Raw genomic sequence first — 16,760 nt, 5'->3', positions numbered from 1 at the left:
CTCCTCGTTCAGAGTCCGAACCCGGAGCTGCTGCCGGATGCCTGAGTAACAGAACAAGTGGCGCCGGCTGCTACTCTTACACTGCTCCCACCTTCACACTCGCAGATATTAGAAATTCATTTGCATTTATCAGCAACACCGCCCCTGAGGGAGGGGGGGGGGGGTTGTTTAGTCAAAATTACAATACAGCTGGGGCGATTTATCTTTTGAAAAGCCCGTTAATTTGTTCAGGAGGAAATGGTGTTTTCATTTGCATGTTGAATAAGGAGTAGCAGGAGAACCGTTTCCCAACCTGTTACACCACTCTCTGCACGGCTAATGAGGCAGAGAGCGGGGGGAATCGCTGATTCCATCGGGAGCCTTTAGCACGACAAACACACCGTGACTTTACAGGCGCCTGGCATTCTGCATGGGCACGTGTCAGCGAGCATCTGTGTGTGTGTGTGTGTGTGTGTGTGTGTGTGTGTGTGTGTGTGTGTGTGTGTGTGTGTGCCTTCAGATGCGTGTTCTTCGGGTGGCTTGGATTAAAAGGCCGTAATTACATTCAAAATAATTACATCAGATTGGTTTAGATTAGATCAAGTACAGCCAATTAGACAATAAGGCCCAGAGGGGGAAACGGTCAGTAAAATGGCCTTTCTAGGTGCATGTGCTCATCTGGTTGGAAAAGGGATCAGTGCTGAAGTTGGGCTCTGATTGGTCAAAAGTGGGAGTCTCAAAACATCAAGCGTCACTAAAGACTTAAAAGGTTTGAGCAGTTTGGAAAAGAGGAGGCTCCATCTGTTGGCGTTCAGCACTCTCTGCCTTGGTTTGTCGCAGGTTAGACTGCGGTGGAGGAGCTGGAGGAGGAGAAAGGAGCATAAATACTTAATGATCCCTGTAACCTGTGGGAGCAGCACGACCGAGCTACATGGTAAGCTGCGCATTAATACACTGAGACTGGGGCTTGGGCAAATATGGGCACTAGTTATCACACCCCACTACCACTCACTTCATCCCACCATCAGGGGAGATCAGGCGATTAAGGGGTATTTGAACGTGGAGGTTTGTGTTATTCCCAAAGCCAGGACTTAAAATAAGAGCAGGTTCAGCCCTGTGGGATAAAAGCATCATACAGCTGACGCAAAATCATGATTAGCGCTTGAATGTACAATTTGGTAAGCTGGCAGTCAAGTACTGTAAAGTAGCCCGTGAGTTTCAAACACTTTGAGGTTTAATCTTTTGGTTGCTAATGAGCTATTTAGTTGAATTTTAAGTCTTCGCCGTCCCAGAGGACGACATGAAAAAGATGAACTTCTGAACGGCCGGGGTGCAAAAAAATAAAATAAAGTCCCTGAAAGAGAAAATGCCGACTTTAAAGTTCCCATTTACGCACATGCTGACAATAGTGATAAACACACACTGCTAGCGCTAATACTTCACGGGAGTTCATCATCACTGGAGTGAGAGAAAAAGCAATGAGGCTTTTTTGGCAGATTTCCTGCGCACCCAGGGTTGACAAATTGCCAAGGCTCTGTCACAGATCCACTTTGAGGCTGCTAACCGTTTCATCTGCCTTGATTTAGATCTCAGGCATGAAAGTAGCCCGGCGGAAACCCCGATTCCTTACACCTTCATTTGCGCCGAACAGCGCGAAGCAATTACGCCGGCTTTGAATAGTAATTAGCGGAAGACAAAGCTCAGCGAATCAACAGATACCTTGTTGTCATGGAATCGCCTCAAATAAACAGTTTTCCTGCGACAGGCCGCCTTCATGAACGGGGCAAAGTGTAATTATGGCGTCATCCAGTCCAAACAAAGACGCAGTTAAGCGGAAATCTGTCATAATTTAAAGGGCTTCGTGAACATCGCATCACCACACTGCAAAAAATGATGAATAGCTCACCTACAGCAGCCAGTAGATTTCCTGTACAGAGACTATTTTTCATTTTTTATCCCTCTTATTAGTAGAAAAATGACCTAAATGAAGGAGGTAAATAACAGCTGCTGTGCTGATGTTGTAACGCTGCGTGTGGACTGTAATTAAAAGCTTATCATAAGCACATTTTTTGCCCTCCGATGCCAGAGATTATTCTGGGATTTTTTTTTTTTTTTTGCCAACTGCTTGTTTTGATTAAATAAGATGTTCAAAGTAAAGTTTCCAAACCCCAACTTCATCTAAGTCAAGGGAAAAAAGGAAATCATTGGGCTATTTATGCCACAGCGGCGGTAAACACAGTACAGTGTTTTAGAAAACAAAGGCGCCGTGAAAGATTATTTATCCCCAGTGATTCATCAGACAAACAGCGAAGAATTCCTGAGAAAACCGACATATTCCTTCACGCACGCGTAAGTGACAGATGCTTAAACTGTAAATGCTTTTGTACTGTAAACGGCTGTGAAGTGCAGGTTTGTGGATCTCCGCTGCAGAATTCGTAATCGCAGTAAGCTGCGACTCACCTGAGGGTGAAAATCTGGGCCGACGAGAGCGTGGACATGGCCAGGAAGGTGGAGACGGTCTCTCTCTGCCGGATGGGTTTGGACGGCACCATCACCACGAAGTTATTGTCCAGCTTGAGCTCCGACAGCGGCTGGAAGAGGCGCACGCTGCCAATGCGCTGCATGGGCGCGTGCCCGGCGAAGTATCCCATGGGCCTCTGCTGGTCCGGCCGCACCGGGCCGCCCTTCCGCGAGTCCTCGGGGCTGCAGTCGCCGCTGTCGGACGTCTGGACCATGTAGTAGAGCTCCACGGGGGTGCCCTGGGCCTGCTCCGGGACCCGCTGCCTCCCCGGCCTGACGGTGGGCGGGCTGAACCAGCTGGCCAGCGGCTCCAGCTCCGCCACGCAGATCCCCAGCTCGCCTTTCAGCCGACACGTGCCCCTCACCTCCTGCGTCTCGTGGAAGGCGAACATGCGCACGCAGGGCAGCTTGTGGACGGCGCTGTAGTCGTCCCAGTCGCGCCCGGCGACGTAGAACAGCACCTGCACCTTGGGCCAGCTGGGGTGGATGCTCTCGCTGATGATGTAGGTGTGGACCTTCCAGTTGAAGGTGAAGAGCGGCGGCGCGGGCGCCGGCGGCGGCGCGCTGAAGGGCCCCGGCAGCGTCTGCAGCAGCTCCAGCGGCACCGGCTGCTGGACGGACAGCGGCCCGTAGCTGGCGTTGACGGACGGCACCTGTCGGGCCTGCTGGATGAAGAAGGACTCGGTGCGCGCCTGCAGGCTGGAGTTCCTCATTAGGTCCTGGTTGGCCTCCTGTAAGAAGAACGCCGACTCGGCGTCGAGGATCCGGTAGCTGACAGGCAGATAGATGGGCGTGGGGCCGTACCTCTGCAGGCCGTCCAGGATCACCTTGCTGTCCACCACTGAAAGAGTAAAAATACCCATGACTGACGCTTTTTCCAACAACCAGGAATAAGTCTAGTTATGCATCATATTGGTTATAGCTCTACCGGAGACAGGCATCAAATTAAAAACAGTCATACAGTATTATAATAACATCAAATTTAATGGTATATTAACATAATGGCCTGTCTTGCTGATCACAAGTCACCTTTCATCCTTCTCTTGATCCTTTTCATTATGACTCTAACTCGTGTTTTTCTTTTATTCCTCCTCCTATGACTCAATATCTTTGCATTGTTGCCGCTGTCAGACGCGAACAGTTGAAAAGCTGAATCGCAGCGTGGAGTGAGCTGTTGGTAAAAAGCAGGATCCACTCACTGCTACAAACATTAAAACAGACTCGAGGGACGCGTTCGAAAGCTCCCCTGCTTTGTCTTTGCGGGGTTTTGGTAACGGAGCTGCTGCAACGCTGCAGTTCGATCGATGGCTGCTGCAGATGTTGCTGCTGCAGGAACAATCTACTTGGACATTTATTGCACGTATGGAAAGTTTTAAAAACAGTTTATAAGTATAAAATGGAAATATCCACAGATAATAATAGCTTTTCTATACTTGAAGGTCTCCAGATTGTTTCACTTTTTTTTCCCAGTTACATCCAGCATCAGATATCATCAAGTGTTAAACAGTTTCCAATGATCTCATCTTTCTCCCAGCTGACTTCACTACAACTCACATGAGCCTGATATCTTCTTCCATCCCCGTCTCCTCCCCCTCACCATCAGCTTCCAGATATGTGGACTAATGAAGCAGCCCATGAGAGCCCATTGATTTTCTGTCTCAAACCCTGTGTGCCGTGGGACACATGGCGGGCGGTGATTTGCGACAGGCCCAGGCAGCGGGCAGTGATGGCTAAAGGGACAGAACCAGAATCAGGCACTGGAAATTCAGAGAGCTTCAGCCCTAAAACTGCAAGAAAACAATTCTAATATGTATGAAGTTCATCCGTGGGTCTGAGGTGTCTTTCGCTTCGAAGCAAAACCCAGGAGACGAACCCATCGAATGAACAGCTAATACCCAATCTGTCTTCATCTGTTTTAACTTCTAAGTCTAGATACTGCAGCGGCAGCAGCTGGTTTGATATTGCACAGGCCAGAACTTGGATTCATGCCTCAATGGCAACAAATCAAAAGTCTTCCACATGGCACCTTTTTTTTTTTTTTTTGAAAGCCTGTTTACTCACAAATGAATCTCCATTACAGCCATGAAAGTTGTGCCGGCTGAACCTAATTCCAGACCTCTCTTCTTCTTTGTAATCATATGCATTACAAGTAAAATGTTTGATGCTGATATGAGTAACAGAGCCATAAAAATAACGGGAGCGAATCATAAATATAAATTAGTTGTAGCAGTTGTCCAGCATTCCAAGCAGCCGATTTCATGTTTGTATTCATGCTGTTGGCCAGAGCTAGGACGCGGTTTCCTACACAACAGCCACACAACATGGGGAGGAGCCACGTTCAAGGACAGGGTGAGTGAGAGGCTGCAAGCAGAGGTTTGACTGAGGGAGTCCAGACTAGAAGCCCCGACCCGCGGCGCTGAGGGGCGAGAAGGCGCTCGGCTGCTGCTGGAAAAGCTAGCGGTCCGTTTGTCCTCTGGGGGATGTGACACACTGTCCCAGATTCCACTCACTGTGACACAGGAGTTTGGATGAAACTAAATACCTCATTACAGCGGAAAAATGTTGTAATCCCAAACTTCGGATACAAAACGCGCCCCGCGCTCTGACACCAACGGGACGCCGTAAATATGGAGAAAAAGCCGGCGTGATTTGTGGCCCGGAGCTGCTCCTGGATTACATGTCTGCAGCTACTGTACTTGTAAATCACGTCTGTTTCTGCAAATGAAAAAGAGATTGATTTGCGCAGATATCTTAACCCCTGTGGTAAATCCTGGCCGGAACGTCTCGTGCAGGATTTTCTGGACACCGCCAGCCTCGCAGGACGCGAGCCGAGGGGTCTGATCACATATCAAGCACACGGCACAGCCCGGCCTAATCATTAGACAGATGTTACAGTCACGATTTGACGCCTTGATGATCTATTCATGCGACGGCAGGCGTGGGGACCGTGGAAGTACGGGGGCTTCAAAATAAAGTGCGTTTAAATCTCTTTTCCATGGCGCTCCCAAAACATGCGGCACGCAACTTCTAAAACAAACTCTCAAAGTGGTATTAAAGCATTTATGTCCCCACGATGATTTAAAGCATGAGTGGCTTTAAATCAAACTGTTTCCTATAATCACCTGTTCTCATCCCTTGTGACCTGAATAAAACACTCGAGAAGTATAATCCCTTCATCTTGCCTCCCTCCTCCCCTCATCCCATCTTTATCCTGCACCATGTGTGCATCTTAAAACCACTCCCCGATCAAACATATTAAGTTGGCCTGACTTCAGTGATGCATTAATCTGTTTTTTATATCAGCTTTATACACAGAGAAGTGATTGAGGTACAGTAGGAGGTGAACAGCAACAGGGCACGGGAGTGGAAAGTGGGAGTTAAAGTCGTCTACTTGTTCAGTAAAGTGAAGAATGACGTTGACCCACAGGCCTTCTGTTGTACAGATCAGTATGAAATTAGGCTCGGGCACCGGAGGACGTCGCTCCAGCCTGTTTAGGAAACACCTGTGCCAAGGTTGACCGCTTCCCAATCTGCTGACGCAGCTCCTCACCATCTCTTCACCCACATCTGCGTTCGCAGGCTCCAAGGGGATGCACGGCAGTAATGTTTGGAAATGAGGGACAAACTGGCCTCCTGCTGAGCTGAACGTTAGGACGCCAAAGAAACTATTTGCAGTTGTCGCAAGAAAACAAAACGATCTACACTAAAGTTAGTTTGATCAAGTATACTGAAGTATAGTTCCAAAGTATACTTTACAGAGTAAGTATACTTATGGGAATCTACTTTTAGTATCCTTAAGACAGCCTAATACTTCTGGCCCACTTTTCATTCCCAAAGGTTCACTTGAAGTATATTTTAAAAGTATTAAAAGTGAACTTTAAGCACAGAATCAGTCACGTTTTATGCACTATTAACTGCATTAAAATGCACTTTATACTAATTATGTACCTCTGGGCTGCCAACTGTACTGAACAACTAAACGTGTTTTGACCTAATTTTGACCCATCCCTTGGGAGCTGATGTACTTAAGGACCCAAGCCATGCTCTCCACACAGAGCTACCAGGACACTCGTCTCATGGGGACTGAACATTATCCACACAGTGGTCTGACCAGATGAGCTAACCGACCCACAAATAGGTATTATTAGTACAATTCAAATGTGCACATACTAATTACATACTTCTAGGCTACTAACTATACAATACTTAACTATTGGTGTACCGTGCCAGAAAATGCCACGAGCACTATCACAAGTTCAAGAGTTCAGTTATTTATGGAAGAATTTGTTTCAACAAGCAACATATAGACAAATGTGAAACAGTAAATGAAAGCATCGAGGTTTTGGGGAATTGTCCGGTACAAGAAAATGTCAGAGCTTCGTATAGGTCGGTCTATCACATCCAAGCTGTGTGGAAGACTTTTAGTTGGTGGAGTTGTACATGAAAAAATGAAAAATATGAGACTAACGGAAAGATAAACAGAGCTGTTTACTTAAAGGATGGTTCATTGTGAAATCATGGACGTTCTTGGCTTTAAAGTAACATGTGCACATCAAAAGTCTGAACACTGAACATGTAACAAACAAGCATTTTAGTTAAAACAAAGAAGTGTGTGCTTGTTGAAATTGTAGGCAAAACCTGCATTACACCATTGCTAAATTAATATGAACTAAACTAAAACAGTCATCACAAGTTCATTTTTGTAACATTTTTTACTCTAATTAAATATACATGACTGGTTTTCCCCTGTGATGTCGTATCTGCCAGTAAGTCTGTCACACGGAGATGAAGACTATTCAATAAAGCAGCAAAGCTTGCACCTGTTTGTGTGGCTCCACATACCACACAACATCCACATACTGTAAAACTCAGCTTCACTCACATTTACTATCATAGTAATCCTGCCTTATACATTCAGTTTGCTCATAACTCATCCACATAACATTTAGACCTGTTTGTAAAGTAAAGTAAAGTATATTTACAAATATGACGATAACACTTTTATTCATACTTCAAACCAAGTATGTACTGTATGATCACTTGATTATACTTTGGTTTGGTATATCCTAGTACATAAAAGTGAACTTTTCCGGTAGTTTAAAACAAGTATGCTTGAATGTATTACTTTTTGCCGAATTAAACCATCCATAGAAAGACATTTCATTCAGTTTGAAGCTCTAGTTTGTTTGCCTGTGTTTTTTTACTCGACCGATGGCGGTGATAGTGTGGTTTTCTGCGTCTGTGTCCTCCAATACTGACATTTAAAGCAGCTTTTGAAATCCCAAATTTTCCTAAGTCTACAAGGAAAAACAAATAAGACGTGATCTTTACATGGCATTTCGTTTGGTTAAACATTTGCTCTGTGGAGGAGCTTTGTCTGCAGAGGAGCTGCTTAGGGGACCTCGAAGTCACCGTCAGTGGACCCACTGTCAGTCAGCACGAGAGGTAACTTTGTTATTCTCGGCCACAGAACAATGGAGCGAAAAGGGTATTTTAGCTGCTGTATAAATGTCAGCTGCTGCTCAGACAGAGAAAATGCCAGCGGCAAAGTCAAGGAGTTAAAAAAACCTTATCAAAGACGGCTCGTGATAAAGACTCCACAAAAAGGAAGGGTGACAGTGAAAGTCCCCAAAAGCACAAGAGCAACTATTAAACAACATTTGGTTTCTTTAATAAATGTAATCAATAGTTCTAAAGACACCCATAAATAAACACTAACGTATCTTATAGTGATTATAGTATAATCCCATGGTAAGTAAGGTGTCCTGAATGATACAGTGTCTGAACACAAACACACCTCAGCCCTAATTGTGCATGTGATGGACACTTAGTGACACAGCAGGAGAACCCATGCAGAGGAGAGAGGCCTCAGCTGGAGGTTAATCGCATCGCATAAAAGCAAAGCACACCTCATCTTTCATCACTAGGCAACGCATTGATGCTGCAATCGATAGGCAGAATCATATTTTCCCCTTTCAGAGAAATGAGCCAAAATGAAGTATTGTGACCCGAGCGAGACAGACGGGGCAGGACTCCGTACCTTACACATATCTAATATGTCTGGGCCTTCAGCTTCTTCCAAACCCGAATTGTTTTCGTCTCTGACAAATCTTGTGGCCTCTTTAGTTCCAAAATGGCCTCTGGGCCGTATCTGTCAATAAATCCCCTCAGTCTGAACATAAGTAATTTACAGCAAGCTCGTCATCTCCCGTTCTCCCCAGCGCCCGACTCTCATCTCACCTTTCAGTCTAGCTTAAACTTAAGACAGCTGGAGGGGAGTCCATGACTCCTTCACGCGCCATCTTTTAAAGGGGAAACAGGAAATGTACTCTTCCCTTCATAATAGGAGGGCTCGTCGCATATAAATACGATCATTTGCATATTAAAAATAGATATTTTAATGTAGGACCAGTCGGGATAATGTGGATATAAAAAAGAGTTATGCCTTTGTAAGAATTCCCTCTTCATGTGAAGTATGTTAATATGCTTAAATTAATTAACATTTACTGCTGCTTTCCTTCAGTAACTAAATAAGTCAAGATAATGAAAAAAAGAAAAAAGGATTTCAACTATTTTAGATGTTACATCTCATCATTCTTTGATCATAGTGAGTCTGGAATTGGAAAATGTTTCTTTGTAAGTCACGGACCCCGAAAAAATGAAAACTGCTAATTTTTTTCATGCAGTTTGATATAAACAAACCAAAAAAATGAATTGAAAAGTTCACATGCATCATCAAGGACACAGCAAAAATGAAAAGAGTGCTGGGATGGAGATTTGGAGAGTAATTACACAGGATATCTTCTGAACAACGGTGAAAATGAGTTGTTTGCAAGCTGCCGCTCCTCGGCCAGCCAGCGCGGCTCGATTAGCGTGACAATTAGATCCCAAATATAACTGCAGCTCACGGTGACATTTCAGATGCGTCCTCCGCATTTGCTCGCTTGGAAATGATGTATTTCAGTGTAGCAGGAACCTTAAAGCAGCGCTAATGAAAACACACTGTCCACCGTCTGGGCGTTAGCGACGCCGGCCGGGGGAAACGGCAGCAGCCTCCAAACAAGGCTTTGTCCACGGATGGAACTTCGCTCATTGCACAGGCATCAGGTCTCCCTGGTGCGAGAGCAACAGCAACGAGGGGCGCTTTGCCGCTTGTGCAGAGAGAGAGAGAGAGAGAGAGAGAGAGAGAGAGAGAGGATGAAAAAAATCAAAGCCTTCTGCCTTGAAGACACTTCGGGGACATGAATGGGCTTTTTATGACACTTCAATTCTGTCCATTGCCTGTGGACCCAGTGTTGTGCATTGTACAGTGTCAGGAGAGGAGGAGGTGAATGGCAGAGCAGGGAGTCGCTAAGGAGCCGGCGGTTGTTTAGACGAGATGAACTAGGAGACGAGAGCTCTTGAAAGAACGGGGCCAAATGTGCTGAACAGAGCAGAGCTGCAGTGAGCCTTCCTGCGAGGGCACCCGCGGCGGTAATAGGCGGCCCCGGCTTTAACTGCGCGGGCCCTGCTCTCGTCATTTAGGACCACAGATTGCCTCCGCGAGCTCATGAATGCGGAGTGACCGCACTTCCAGGGCGACTCGGATAAACGTAGTGACAGTGACGGATGATGTGGCGGCGTGCTTAGACAGAGAGGGACCCGTGTCATAAATAATGACGGCGCGGTGTCCGAGAGAATCTATTTCAGGTGGACACTGAGCAGGGGTTTTTTTTGTTTTTTTTTTCTCTTTCTGCAAATATACGAAATCAGATGCAGTTAAGTGAATGAGAATAATGCAGTGAGTTGGCAAAAAGAAGCAGGGTGAGTAATGGTCTGGCATTTCCAGCAAGGTTACATTGTAAGAAAGTCAATGGACCCAGAACATCAGACACCGCACCTGCTCCAGTAACTCAACTAATGCAAAGCACCACATTAATTATGTTTAGAGAAAGGGATGAGCAGGAATTCAATGCAATAGCAAACAGTTTTTAATACAAACGTGAGGATGAGACAATGTCTCAAAAGCAAATTAGCGTCAATGAGACTGATTGAATGAATAATTAGCAACAATAGCGGTAACAGTGCGACCGTTAGCAGCCACTGCCGACTGCAAACGCAGCTGATGATTTTGCAAATAGAACAATAATGATGAGGTTGAACAGCGGCAGCAGAGGAGCTGGAGGTGAGATGAATGTGCAGAAAGCGGCGCTGCACTGCATGATGCCGTTCAGGTGTGAAAAACGAAGTGCTCGACTGTAAAAAAAAATGAACAGGAGTCTCTGTTTCCTCCAGAAAGCAGCCAGGGCTTCTTGTTGCACCCGACAGCAGAGAATGACATGCTGCGAGTCGGTGTTTCTCTAGAACAGGATTCAGGTTTGTTATTCGACTGGAGCCTCCGTCGACGGCGGTTCACACAAATCTGAGTCCGAGGAGTAATGAAGGCGGGGAACCCGACCTGCTGGACGCACGCAGACGCCCTGAGCTCTGATGCATCGGCCTCCAGGCAACAGTTGATAACAGCGAGCCACACACTGTATGTGAATGAGAAGCAGCTTCTGCTTCGTGACGCTGGAAGCTCCGCACATAGAAACGTGGACGCAGCGTAAACAACAGGGCAAAGCTGTGATGCGTTAAACGTGTCCTAAACGCTGGCCGCGAGCAGCGGAGGAGGAGCCCGGAGGAAGTCGGCCTCGCTCTCCAGCAGCAGCGCGCGGGGAGAACCGTCACTTCGCTGCCGCTCAGGAAACGCAGAAACGGGATGAACTCCGAGGCCTCTCCCTGCAGCAAGCGGCGCTCGCGGCGCTTCATCCAAATCCTCCCCCGAAAAAGTGCCGCGGAGAATTCCGCGTCTTTGAGCGAGCGTAGCGGTTGTGGGACCGGGCGGGAAATGGAAATAAAGACGCAGCGCGAGGAGCTGTCGATCATCTCCGCTCGGTGCTCAGACCTAGTTTTATTTGTCAGTCTCATCCTTCTCCTGCCAGATTTTTTTTTTCTTTGCGAGAACAGAAGCTGTGAAAGGTTTAGTCAGATAATTACCTCACGGTCGCCTTGGGTTTTGCTAGAAAAAAAAAAAGCTTTTCAGGGAGCTTCTTCATTTTTTTTAAAGCCAATCATAAAACAAGATGCCACACATCATAAACCCGTCTCTGGTGATCACTCAGCGCGTGCAGCTCGAGTTCACCCGTCCTACTGTACAGACGACAGATTTAAGGTGTTGATCATCTGTTATTAAATTTTATTCTGTATAGAACAACTTCCAGCAACTCAGACGAGCAAAAACACAGTTCTGTGGGCTCCAAAACAAACAGGCTGTCGAAAAAAAGAGAGGGAACAAGTCCCAGAAACTGGAGCTAAGACAAAGATGAAACGTCTGAGTGTATAGTGAAGCTGACAAAAGTAAATTCTCCCGACAAATGTGAGGCCCCCTGCTGATGAGCAGAGGCAGGAGAGATGAGTGGTTGGAGCTCAGTGTGTCCCCTCACGGGGGAATAAATGAATGAATAAGGGAGCTATGATCCCAGGCTCATTTCTTATACTGTGGTGCAGTAGCGAGGTTAAAAACATAAAAATAAAAAAATGCCTCAAACACACCTGAACTCCAGAATTAACTAAAGTTGTCAAAATCCCTTCCCGAAACATGAAATCCAGATTCAAACTTCGACTCCATGAATAAAAAAGCCTTTTCCCACAAACGCGGGCGAACGAGCTGCAGCGGAACACGCTCGTAAATGGGTTCCAGGACGTCAACAGCGTGACCTTTAACACCACTCGCTCCGGTTCTCTTCACGACGGGCCTCTGTTAAAGCGAGTGGGGGAGGCAGGGGGGAGGCAGGGGGGAGGCGTCCAACACCAGCTACCAGGGGCCCGAGAGCTGGACTCTGGGTCTGGACTCACGCTCTGCAGCTTTGACAGACTAAGTTCTGCAGAACCGCCCTCACAGCTGTTCTTTCTGAACCACAGAGCGGCTCACGACAAGCGCAGCTCTTCAGTGCACTTGATTTTATCACAGCAACAGAAATTAAATATTGGAGATAAATCTTATCAGAAATGCAGCCTCTGATTTGGCTGAGAGGCCATGTCTGGTTTTAACAAGGTTAAAAAAAAAAAATTTTTTTTTATCTTGAATTTTAAACACAGTTTTTGGCACAGCAGCGTGACTTTATTAATTATTTATGTCTTGGCGCCCAGCACCAGGACCGGCCTAGAACTTATTAGATTATTCTGCTAACATGAGTCAGAGAAGGTTTTGTTCACAGATTCCAAGTTCTAGAGCTAAAATGCTGCTGTGCTTTTCACGGAGAAGCTTTCGGCACGGAGATCTTTAGGCACTATTTTTTTTTTTTTTTAAATCAAACAATTTAAGTGCTAAATGGAAAAGAGTACAAAAGTCAGGGTCTTGAAAAAGAAATACTACCATTAGCTTTTCGATGCATATGGGGAAAAATAAATAAACACATACATGTTTTTATGATGTTTGCATAGTCTTTCAACGTCTTCCAGCTTTTAAAGGGGATGCTGACTGCTCCTCCCAGTAATAATGACTAACAGCTCTCCTCCACATTGTGCTGGTTGCACCTGTAACACTCCCTGTGAATACGATCGCGTGACCTTGAATATGAATATGATGCACGACATCTTCGGCTCGGTGTAAATAACACCTCCTTTTCTGGGGTCAGCGGATGATCCCCCCTCACACCGTGCATCTCCGTTACATCTTTATAATAGTGAAGTCTTTGCACGATTGACGGCGACGTCACTTCTGCCGCTCTTGTTTGCGAGCGTCGCACATTCTGGACGCACACTGGCTGCTAACAAGCAGAAAAGGTGACAAACAATATGCTAATTTGAGCTGCTCTTATTGTTCTCTACCTCCCTGACTTTGTGCGAGCGCTTCCATGACATATACGCTAGCAACAACGAACACGCATGACATTTGCACAAGCGTTTGTGTCTCTGCAAACCAGGAAGCGGCATCTGCACACTGCCTCTGCGCTCCCTCTGACCATAACTCATCCACGTTCCATCCATTCTCTCAGACGGACCCTAACGAACGCACCCGCGCCTGTGCGCCATGTGCACTTGTGTTTGCATGCATTGATATTCACGTCACACGTCCGGGTGTCCAGAAAGCCGAGTGGAGAAAAGCGCTCTGCTGAAGCCCGTAGATCAATACATACGGTGCCCATTATTGTCGCCGACCGAACCGGGAGCCTGAAATGATTCTCCATTCAAAGTTAATGATCTTCTCTAAATACCGGCACAGGAGAAGTCGCTTGTTTACGTTTGCCCGCATTCATCTGACAGAGTGTGTGTCCCTGGATAAATCCATTGTACGTTAAAACAAAGCCTCTCAGCCTGACTTTGATTATTCCTCCTAGGACGTAATATAAACCAAGGCGGGTGGCCGGCCGAGCACGACAAGTGGTCCGGCGAGAGAACGAAACAAAGGAGGTATTATTTTTCATCTGTAGCCGCAGCTGATTTACCAGCAGTGTCTTTACTCAGAGCTCGCATTAAATGGCTAGTTGTGCTTTAACAACCCAGCTGAGCAGTTCACGAGCGTCACATTGGGCATCGCGCCTCGCAACTCTCGGCAGTTTGGCACGGCTCCCCTGGCCAACAGCGAGCTCTTGTTGTTTTTATGCCCTCACTTCAGTGGCGAGAGCCATCAAAGATAAAAGCACAGTTGCTCTTTGTCACACAGAGACAACAGTCATGAAATTTTAACAGGCAGAAGTACTGATGTGGCAGCGGCGACAAAGCCGGTCCCTGAACGCAACTTAAATCCGGTGTCATAGACTCCAGCAAACAAAATGCAGAAGTCAGCCTGTTAATGTGTCATTGGGCTCGTTATGGCGTCTCTTAACGAGCTTGATAAAAGGTTGCGCCAGAATATTTTGGAATGACCACAGAGTATGTATCAAATATTCAGTAGGAACCTGCACCAGTAAAATGACACGTGGCAGTTATTTCCTGTTAATAATTCATATTTTAACTACTGTAATTAATTTGGCATCAAGAAGATAAAACGCAGGAACAAGAAGCGCAGACGACGGCGATTTTACAGGGAGCCGCGTCCACCTATTAGAGCGCGGTGCAGCCTGTCGGCGGCTGCAGATTTGTCCCTCGCCGCGGCGCCGGCCGTCTCCCCGGGGCTCTCGTTCCCAGCGCAGCGGCGCCGCCAAGTCATTTCGTGGCCACGCAGGACGTCTCGCGCTTCTCATTCAGCCACAGATTAAATGGCTCCAAAGGTCACGCTGTTTTCCAGGCGAGGGGTCCGCGGGAACGAGGGAGGCGTGCGAGCTCGCGACGCGCACCGAATGTGCAGCGTGCGCGGATAGATGGCTCCAAACATAACATGATGACACAGACGCGCTCCACAGCGCTTGTGTTGGTGTGTTCCAGATCTGTGCTCAGCCCCCTGTAAAGATCAGTGGGGAGAGAGGGTGCAGAGGAGCGGCCGCTGCTACGAGTACACGCTGCTGCTGAGCTGACAGCACACAGCTCAGTGGCTCGAATATGAAAAGGAATATCGGGCCGCTCCAGGGGGGGTCTTAGAAGGCTACACACACACACACACACACACACACACACACACACACACACACACACACACACACACACACACACACACACACACACACACACACACACACACACACACACACACGGTCCCAGTGGCTCCTTTGATCTTACTGGTTAGACTAAATTAACAGTGGCCATCTCTGGGGCTTCACAGTCACCGTCTCCTAGTAACAATATCAGGATATCAGCCAAAACATTAGCCAAACCTGACTCCCCCTCCTCCATTATTCACTTTGCCTCGCTCTCAAGTTCAACCCCAAATTTTGCTTTTCATGCATCATTTAACGTCTCCTGTTCAGGAACTTTTCAGGCTGCGTACGTATCAGTAACTACAGCCAGGAAGAGCAGGATAAGTGCCGACTAAGAGAAGTCATAATGAGGCCGGCTTCACTGGGGACTGGATTAAACAACGCGTTTGACCCAGGGCTGCAATCAGTTATGATGTTCATTATCACTTAACAAGTGTTTAGCTTATAATTACTGAAATATTAGTCAACAATGAACATGTACAATCACAATTTATGAGAAATTAAATGGCCACATATAATTGTCTTCCAAAACATCAGCAGGATTGCATCATCTTCCCTTTGCCTCGACTAATGGAATATCTAGCAACATAACATATACTTTATACATTATTAAATTCCTATGTGCAGTAAAAACCTGATGTATTCCACTCTATCCAAATTACATTTGTGCTGCGTATCCCACAGCTCAATCGATCCACTGACCTCTGACCAGAGATCAGGGTTTGCTCTGCCAGCAGCACCTACAGTACGCGGCCTTTAGACGCTGGCCCCAAGCAGAAACGCGAGGTCAACAGGTCGAGCCTGAAAAGCATCTGGCACGAGCTGCAGCCCCAGGTGATCACGGTGGATGAGAGGCTCCACACCAGTTAGTCACAACGTGGAGCTCATGCATCTCTAAACAGAGCGGGTTTGACAGACGGAGGAAACAAATCAATCCGAGGTTCCTTCAACAAGGAGAACGTTCCATGCGACAGACTGCATCCGGTGAAACAAAGCTATTCAGGCACCGGAGCAGTGGAGACTTACTGCTACTTGGATCAGAGAAGAGCAAACCTTTGAAATTGGTGCTAAATGTATTAATTAGATGAAGCACAAATGTAAAGACCTTCATTTATCTTTTTCATATAATTTCCGTCTTCACTTCATTCCCTAAAGCAGAAGCTTTTTGGGTAAAGTCAACTCAGTCTCTCAGCCATTGGCACTCTCTTTAATGTATTAATCTAAATCTAAAAAAAAATAAAAAGTAAAAAAAGGCTTAGCAACAAACAGCTGATAGTATTTATGTCAGCTTCGCTAATGCCGACAAGCGAAAGCTGTGAGAACAATCATATTTGAGATAATGTCTCCCGACGACTGAACGTCGTAGGCTTTGTTTCGGAGCTGCAGTTGTTGCCAAACATCAGCGCGTGAGTGACGACTGAGCCTCCGCCGGTGCCCATCGAGAGAAGAGGTTTAATGAAGACGTACTGTAGCACCAGACGAGATTCGCCGGATCCACGTCTTCAGTGAGATCGATGACGACGGGAGTCTGGCCCACGAAGGCGAACCTGCCTGTGAATCACTCACGCGCTCCTCAAGCCTTTCAGCTGCGTCTTTGAACCAAAGCGGCTTCCAAAGGAGTTCTGACACAGAATGAATATATGAGCAGTGAACGTGAAGAAAAAA

The 16,760-nt window shown here is 46.6% G+C and overlaps 1 protein-coding gene across 1 annotated transcript in view; it reads right to left on the bottom strand.

The window, feature by feature from the left end:
• The window catches only part of LOC114866639 (transmembrane protein 132C), a 93,153-nt gene that overhangs the window by 57,494 nt on the left and 18,899 nt on the right, over nt 1-16,760 (bottom strand). Inside the window, exon 3 of the mRNA XM_029168644.3 lies at nt 2,440-3,340. Within this exon, the coding sequence (XP_029024477.1) occupies nt 2,440-3,340 (901 nt within the window). The remainder of the gene's footprint in view (nt 1-2,439; nt 3,341-16,760) is intronic.

The sequence above is a fragment of the Betta splendens genome, chromosome 12 (assembly GCF_900634795.4).
Source record: "Betta splendens chromosome 12, fBetSpl5.4, whole genome shotgun sequence".
Taxonomy (NCBI): domain Eukaryota; kingdom Metazoa; phylum Chordata; class Actinopteri; order Anabantiformes; family Osphronemidae; genus Betta; species Betta splendens.
This window is presented reverse-complemented; position numbering and strand designations above follow the sequence as displayed.